Here is an 8273-nt window from a genome sequence, read left to right on the forward strand (position 1 = left end):
GGCCAGGGGTTATGGGGAGAAGCAGGAGAATGGGTTAGGAGGGAGAGATAGATCAGCTGTGAGTAAATGGCAGAGTAGACTTGATGGCTGAATGGCCTAATTCTGCTCCAATCACATGACCTTATGACCAGTGCTCTCCCCCCCCCCCCCCCCAACTAGTTTAGTTTAGAGACACAGCGCGGATACAGGCCCTTCGGCCCACTGAGTCCGTGCCGCCCAGCGATCCCCGCACACTAACACCATCCTACACACACTAGGGTCGATTTACATTTATACCAGGCCAATTAACCTACAAACCCGCACGTCTTTGGAGTGTGGGAGGAAACCGGAGCGCCCGGAGAAAACCCACGCAGGTCACGGGGAGAGAACGTGCAAACTCCGTACAGACAGCGCCCGTAGTCGGGATGGAACCCGGGTCTCTGGCGCCGTGAGGCAGCAGCTCTACCCGCTGCACCCCCCAATGCCCCCCCTTCCCCCCCCACCCAACCCGTACCGGAGAGCTTGGTGATTTGCTGGTGCTGGTCCTGCAGAGTGTGGCTGATGCGGGCGCTGAACTCCGTGATGGCAGCCATGTTGGAGGCCAGACAGTCCATCTCATCCTCCATCCTCCTGAAGTCGTTCTTCATCTTACGGATCGTGTCTGCAACGCACACACACACACAGACACTGGTGAGGGGGTGAAGGCTATAAACTGTGGGAAGAATTCAGCTGTTCTTCCATTTTGCATTTCAATAGACAATAGGTGCAGGAGGAGGCCATTCGGCCCTTCGAGCCAGCACCACCATTCAATGTGATCATGGCTGATCATTCTCAATCAGTACCCCGTTCCTGCCTTCTCCCCATACCCCCTGACTCCGCTATCCTTAAGAGCTCTATCCAGCTCTCTCTTGAATGCATTCAGAAAATTGGCCTCCACTGCCCTCTGAGGCAGAGAATTCCACAGATTCACAACTCTCTGACTGAAAAAGTTTTTCCTCATCTCAGTTCTAAATGGCCGACCCCTTATTCTTAAACTGTGGCCCCTTGTTCTGGACTCCCCCATGTTTCCTGCCTCTAACGTGTCCAACGCCTTAATAATCTTATACGTTTCGATAAGATCTCCTCTCATCCTTCTAAATTCCAGTGTATACAAGCCTAGTCGTTCCAGTCTTTCAACATATGACAGTCCCGCCATTCTGGGAATTAACATAGGCAGGACGTCATCCCATGAGAATCAAGATTTACTCCAGTCCATGTACCTTTCAAAGCCACCTTTCATTCAGTTTAGAGATACAGCGCGGAAACAGGCCCTTCGGCCCACCGAGTCCGCACCGACCAGCGATCCCCGCACATTAACACTGTCCTACACACACACTAGGGACAATTTTTACATTTACCAAGCCAATTAACCTACGGACCTGCACGTCTTTGGAGTGTGGGAGGAAACCGAAGATCTCGGAGAAAACCCACGCAGGTCACGGGAGAACGTACAAACTCCGTAGATGGTGTTCCGGGTCGAGACCCTTCCGGTAAACCTGCATTCCCCCAGATGTAGGAAGGAACTGCAGATGCTGCTTTAAACCAAAGGCAGACACAAAGTGCTGGAGTAACTCAGCGGGTCAGGCAGCGTCTCTGGAGAGAAGGAATGGGTGACGTTTCGGGTCGAGACCCAAAACGTCTGAAGAAGGGTCTCGACCGGAAACGTCCACCATTCCTTCTCTCCAGAGATGCTGCCTGACTCGCTGAGTTACTCCAGCTTTTATTGTCTATCTATATATAGTATATATAATAATTACTAGACGACCCGCGGGTTCCCCTTGTGACAGCGGTTGATGGGGAAAAAAGACACACAATTTTAACATTATTGAGTGGTCCAACTTTAACTTGAAGAAAATTTGAGCATTTAACACTGGAGGCATGGCTCAACGACGCACGTGATTAATGACAACATTGAACACAGAAGGATTAGATCAAAATGGCGATGTTTATTTTATGGGGTATGTGTCGGAAATGCAGCCAAAATGGTGCACGATAGCGCAAGAATTTGAACGAGACTTGGTACTGCACACCACAGGCCAATGGTGACCGAGGTGGGCCGAGAATTGATGCGCTATCGGGTACCGTTTCGGCTGCATTTCAGGAACGTACGTACAAGATGAGATTTTTTGTGATAATATAGATAGATATATATATATATATATGTATATTTTGGTATGTGTATATCCTCGTTTATTATCATATTGTTTACAGAGTACTGTGTGAACATACTGTGTAGTGCTGCTGCAAGCATGAATGTCATTGTCCTACCTGGGACAGATACCAACACTCTCTACCCTCTGCTGGGGTGTACCTGGGACAGATACCAACAACACTCTCTATCCTGTGCTGGCGTGTACCTGGGACAGATACCAACATCAGCCTCTCTGCTGGGGTGTACCTGTGGCTGATATAAACTTGTTGTAGTTCTCGTACACTGGTGTGTGCATGTCGCTGTGTACCTGTGGCTGATATAAACTCGTTTCGATTTTTTTTAGATTTAGAGATACAGCGCAGAAACAGGCCCTTCGGCCCACCGGGTCCGCGCCGCCCAGCGATCCCCGCACACGAACACTATCCTACACCCGCTAGGGACAGTTTTTACGTTTGCCCAGCCAATTAACCTACAAGCCTGCACGTCTTTGGAGTGTGGGAGGAAACCGAAGATCTCGGAGAAAACCCACGCAGCACACGGGGAGAGAACGTACAAACTCCGTACAGACGGCGCCCGTAGTCAGGATCGAACCTGAGTCTCCGGCGCTGCATTCGCTGTAAGGCGGCAACTCTACCGCTGCGCCACTGTGTAGTTCTCGTACACCAGTGTGTGCATGTCGCTCTGTACCTGTGGCTGATATAAATGTGTAGTTCTCGTACACGTGTGTGCATGTCGCTCTGTACCTGTGGCTGATATAAACTTGTTGTAGTTCTCGTTCACCAGCGTGTGTATGTTATCGTGTACCTGTGGCTGATATAAACTTGTTGTAGTTCTCGTACACGTGTGTGCATGTCGCTGTGGTGTACCTGTGGCTGATATAAACTTGTTGTAGTTCTCGTACACGTGTGTGCATGTCGCTGTGGTGTACCTGTGGCTGATATAAACTTGTTGTAGTTCTCGTACACCAGCGTCTGCATGTCGCTGTCCAGGGCACGGATGTGCTTCACCATCTCCGACTCGCTGTCCATCAGCTCGGCCAGTGTGCATTCGCTCCGCAACTGCCAACGCCAGAGAGACACAGAGTGAGACACTCGACAGCGGGCCGGTCGGCATCCGCGGGGGCATGAGCGGGCGGCAATCCCGCACACCGACCACCCTCCCTCCACCAGGTACGACCGGTGAGCACACAATAAGAAGCTTTTCACTGTACCTCGGTACACGTGACAATAAACTGAACCGAACTCAGATGGTAGGGACAATAGACAATAGGTGCAGGAGGAGGCCATTCGGCCCTTCGAGCCTGTACGCACCGCCATTCAATGTGATCGTGGCTGATCATTCTCAATCAGTACCCCGTTCCTGCCTTCTCCCCATACCCCCTGACTCCGCTATCCTTAAGAGCTCTATCCAGCTCTCTCTTGAATGCATTCAGTGAATTGGCCTCCACTGCCCTCTGAGGCAGAGAATTCCACAGATTCACAACTCTCTGACTGAAAAAGTTTTTCCTCGTCTCAGTTCTAAATGGCCGACCCCTTATTCTTAAACTGTGTGGCCCCTTGTTCTGGACTCCCCCAACATTGGGAACATGTTTCCTGCCTCTAACGTGTCCAACCCCTTAATAATCTTATACGTTTCGATAGGATCTCCTCTCATCCTTCTAAATTCCAGTGTACGTGCAGGAAAGAACTGCAGATGCCGGTTTAAGCCGAAGGTAGACGCAGAATGCTGGAGTAACTCAGCGGGACGGGTAGCGTCTCTGGAGAGAAGGGACGGGTGACGCTTCAGGTCGAGACCTTTCCTCAGAGCTTGTTGAAACTTAACGAATAGTGAGCGGCCTGGATAGAGTGGATGTGGAGAGGATGTTCCCACTAGTGGGAGAGTCTAGGACCAGAGGGCACAGCCTCAGAATTAAAGGACGTTCCTTTAGGAAGGAGATGAGGGGGAATTTCTTTAGTCAGAGGGTGGTGAATCTGTGGGTTTCTTTGCCACAGACGGCTGTGGAGGCCACAAGTCAGTGGGTATATTTAAGGCAGAGGTGGATAGATTGTTGATCAGTGCGGGTGTCAGGGGTTATGGGGAGAAGGCAGGAGAATGGGGTTAGGAGGGAGAGATAGATCAGCCGTGATTGAATGGCGGAGTGGGCTCGATGGGCCGAATGGCCTAATTCTGCTCCTATCACTTATAAACAAGGAACAGCAGGTGCTGGTTTACCAGGGAAAGACATAAAGTGCTGGAGTAACTCAGTGGATCAGGCAGCATCTCTGCCCTGTGTGTGTGTCTCTCTCTCCCCCAGGTGTACCCGTCTCTCTACCCCAGGCTGTGTGTGTGTCTCTACCCCGGGCTGTGTGTGTGTGTGTGTCTCTCTCTACCCCGGGCTGTGTGTGTGTGTGTCTCTCTACCCCGGGCTGTGTGTGTGTGTGTCTCTCTACCCCGGGCTGTGTGTGAGTGTGACTCTCTACCCCAGGCTGTGTCTCTCTACCCCGGGCTGTGTCTCTCTACCCCGGGCTGTGTGTGTGTGTGTCTCTCTACCCCGGGTGTCCCCGTCTCTCTACCCCAGGCTGTGTCTCTCTCTCTACCCCGGGCTGTGTCTCTCTACCCCGGGCTGTGTCTCTCTACCCCAGGCTGTGTCTCTCTCTCTCTACCCCGGGTGTCCCTCCCTCTCTACCCCGGGCTGTGTCTCTCTACCCCGGGCTGTGTCTCTCTACCCCGGGCTGGGACTCTCTACCCCGGGTGTCCCCGTCTCTCTACCCCGGGCTGTGTCTCTCTACCCCGGGCTGTGTCTCTCTACCCCGGGCTGTGAGTGTGACTCTCTACCCCGGGCTGTGCCTCTCTCTCTCTCTACCCCGGGCTGTGTGTGTGTCTCTCTCTCTCTCTCTCTCTCTCTCTCCCGGGCTGTGTCTCTCTCTCTCTACCCCGGGCTGTGTGTGTGTCTCTCTCTACCCCGGGCTGTGTCTCTCTCTCTCTCTCTCTCTCTCTACCCCGAGCTGTGTGTGTGTGTGTCTCTCTACCCCGGGCTGTGTCTCTCTACCCCGGCCTGTGTCTCTCTCTACCCCGGGCTGTGTGACTCTCTACCCCGGGTGTCCCCGTCTCTCTACCCCGGGCTGTGTGTGTGTGTGTCTCTCTCTACCCCGGGCTGCGACTCTCTCTACCCCAGGCTGTGTCTCTCTACCCCGGCCTGTGTCTCTCTACCCCGGGCTCTCTCTCTCTCTACCCCGGGCTGTGTGTCTCTCTACCCCGGGCTGTGTCTCTCTACCCCGGGCTGTGTCTCTCTACCCCGGGCTGTGTGACTCTCTACCCCGGGTGTCCCCGTCTCTCTACCCCGGGCTGTGACTCTCTCTCTACCCCGGGCTGTGTGTGTGTGTGTCTCTCTACCCCGGGCTGCGTCTCTCTCTCTCTCTCTACCCCGGGCTGTGTCTCTCTACCCCGGGCTGTGTGTGACTCTCTACCCCAGGTGTCCCCGTCTCTCTACCCCGGGCTGTGCCTCTCTCTCTCTCTCTCTCTCTACCCCGGGCTGTGCCTCTCTCTCTCTACCCCGGGCTGTCTCTCTCTACCCCGGGCTGTGCCTCTCTCTCTCTACCCCGGGCTCCTGTGACTCTCTACCCCGGGCTGTGTCTCTCTACCCCGGCCTGTGTCTCTCTCTACCCCGGGCTGTGTGACTCTCTACCCCAGGTGTCCCCGTCTCTCTACCCCGGGCTGTGCCTCTCTCTCTCTCTCTCTCTCTACCCCGGGCTGTGTGTGTGTGTGTCTCTCTCTACCCCGGGCTGTCTCTCTCTACCCCGGGCTGTCTCTCTCTACCCCGGGCTGTGCCTCTCTCTCTCTCTACCCCGGGCTGTGCCTCTCTCTCTCTCTCTACCCCGGGGTGTCCCCGTCTCCCCCCCCGCACCTTGTTGAGGTAAACCTCGGGCATGAAGTGCGCGCCGTCGATGTCCGCGGGATGAGGCGGGTCCTGGGCCCCTTGTTGTTGTTGTTGCCGCCCGCCCCCCTCCGGCAGCCCGTAATACAGCTGTAACATGCCGTGTGGCCGCCTCCTGCCCCCCGCCGCCCCAGGCCCAGCCCCGGCCCCGGCCCCAACTACAGCCCCAGGCCCGGCCCCGGATACAGGCCCGGACTCCGCCGCCATCGCCGCCGCCACCAAGGAACAATAAAGTTACACGGTGAGGGCAATCTGGGACAATAAAGTTATACAGTGAGGGCAATGGGACAATAAAGTTATAGTGTGAGGGCAATCTGGGACAATAACGTTATACAGTGAGGGCAATCTGGGACAATAAAGTTATACAGTGAGGGCAATGGGACAATAAAGTTATAGTGTGAGGGCAATCTGGGACAATAACGTTATACAGTGAGGGCAATAGGACAATAAAGTTATATAGTGAGGGCAATGGGACAATAAAGTTATATAGTGAGGGCAATGGGACAATAAAGTTATACAGTGAGGGCAATCTGGGACAATAAAGTTATACAGTGAGGGCAATGGGACAATAACGTTATACAGTGAGGGCAATCTGGGACAATAAAGTTATACAGTGAGGGCAATGGGACAATATAGTTATACAGTGAGGGCAATCTGGGACAATAATGTTATACAGTGAGGGCAATGGGACAATAAAGTTATACAGTGAGGGCAATGGGACAATAAAGTTATACAGTGAGGGCAATCTGGGACAATATAGTTATACAGTGAGGGCAATCTGGGACAATAATGTTATACAGTGAGGGCAATGGGACAATAAAGTTACACGGTGAGGGCAATCAGGGACAATAAAGTTATACAGTGAGGGCAATGGGATCATATAGTTATAGGGTGAGGGCAATGGGACAATAAAGTTATACTGTGAGGGCAATGGGACAATAAAGTTATAAAGTGAGGGCAATGGGACCATATAGTTATAGGGTGAGGGCAAAGATACTAGAGGAGCTGGATAGGCCACTCGACCCCAAAAACCGTAGGACGTCACGGCGCCATTTTAGTAGGCAGAAACTTGCAGAAACATTTAAAAAGAAAAATAACAAAAATCTGTGGATAGATAGATGAGATATTTTCTGCATTTTAATGGTGTCATCATACAACAACACTGATTCCCCCACAACACTGATCACCCTGCGGGAGGCATAGCGAATGGTGGGGTTCGCGTACTAAAATGGTGCAGTTCGCCTACTAAAATGGCGGGGTTTGCTTACGAAAATGGCGAGTTTCGCCTACTAAAATGGCGTTGTTAGCCTACTAACATGGCGGGTTTTGCCTACTAAAATGGCGTTGTCTGCCTACTAAAATGGTGTTGTTAGCCTACTAACATGGCGGGTTTTGCCTACTAAAATGGCGTTGTCTGCCTACTAAAATGGTGTTGTTAGCCTACTAACATGGCGGGTTTTGCCTACTAAAATGGCGTTGTCTGCCTACTAAAATGGTGGGGTTGGCTCACTAAAATAGCGGGATCTGCTTACTAAAATGGCGGGGTTGCCTACTAAAATGGCGGACTTTGCCTACTAAAATGGCGGGTTTTACTTACTGAAATGGCTGAGCTTGCTTACTAACATGGCGGAGTTTTCCTACTAACATGGCTGTTGTGTCTTCGGGTTTGATGTCCTGATAATAACGACACAATTCAGGTTGTTTCAGTTGCCTTAATTTACTCCTTTATTCAGCTCCTTGCCTGTGTGGCGTAGTGATACTGAAAAGTGCTTACATACCTAATCACAGTGTGTGTGTGTGTGTGGTGAGTGTGCCTGATACAAAGTAGTGCAGGAGGTTGGGACTGCTACAATGAATATGTAGCATATGTAACATCCCCCCTTCTCAAAAGAAAAGAATAAAAGTTAGTGACACTAGAGGATTTCCAGAGCGAGGGTGGCAATCCTGTAGCAGATACCGTGGGATTATTCTGCCCACATTCATGGCATTCTGCTTTCTACTATACTACACAACAAAATATATAATGGCAGCTTGTTTTCTTTCAGGTAGTGCGTAGCCAGTCAAGAGTCATGTCTTGGCGTGACTTGTGACTTGTCCCTTCCAGTGCTAGCGATAACGCGCTGGGGGTAAGATGTTGCTCCTGGATCTAGTAGATCTGGTTGTTGCCTGCAGTGTTGCACTCGATGTATT

The 8273-nt window shown here is 52.0% G+C and overlaps 1 protein-coding gene across 1 annotated transcript in view; it reads right to left on the bottom strand.

The window, feature by feature from the left end:
- The window catches only part of vps51 (VPS51 subunit of GARP complex), an 8890-nt gene extending 2600 nt beyond the window's left edge, over positions 1–6290 (bottom strand). The window contains exons 1-3 of the mRNA XM_078428118.1: positions 6054–6290; positions 3099–3228; positions 483–640 (exon numbers count right to left, since the gene is read on the bottom strand). Coding sequence (XP_078284244.1) covers positions 483–640; positions 3099–3228; positions 6054–6290 — 525 coding nt within the window. The remainder of the gene's footprint in view (positions 1–482; positions 641–3098; positions 3229–6053) is intronic.
- Between the last annotated feature and the right edge of the window lie 1983 nt (positions 6291–8273).

This window comes from Rhinoraja longicauda, chromosome 34 (assembly GCF_053455715.1).
Source record: "Rhinoraja longicauda isolate Sanriku21f chromosome 34, sRhiLon1.1, whole genome shotgun sequence".
In the NCBI taxonomy this organism is placed as follows: Eukaryota; Metazoa; Chordata; class Chondrichthyes; order Rajiformes; family Arhynchobatidae; genus Rhinoraja; species Rhinoraja longicauda.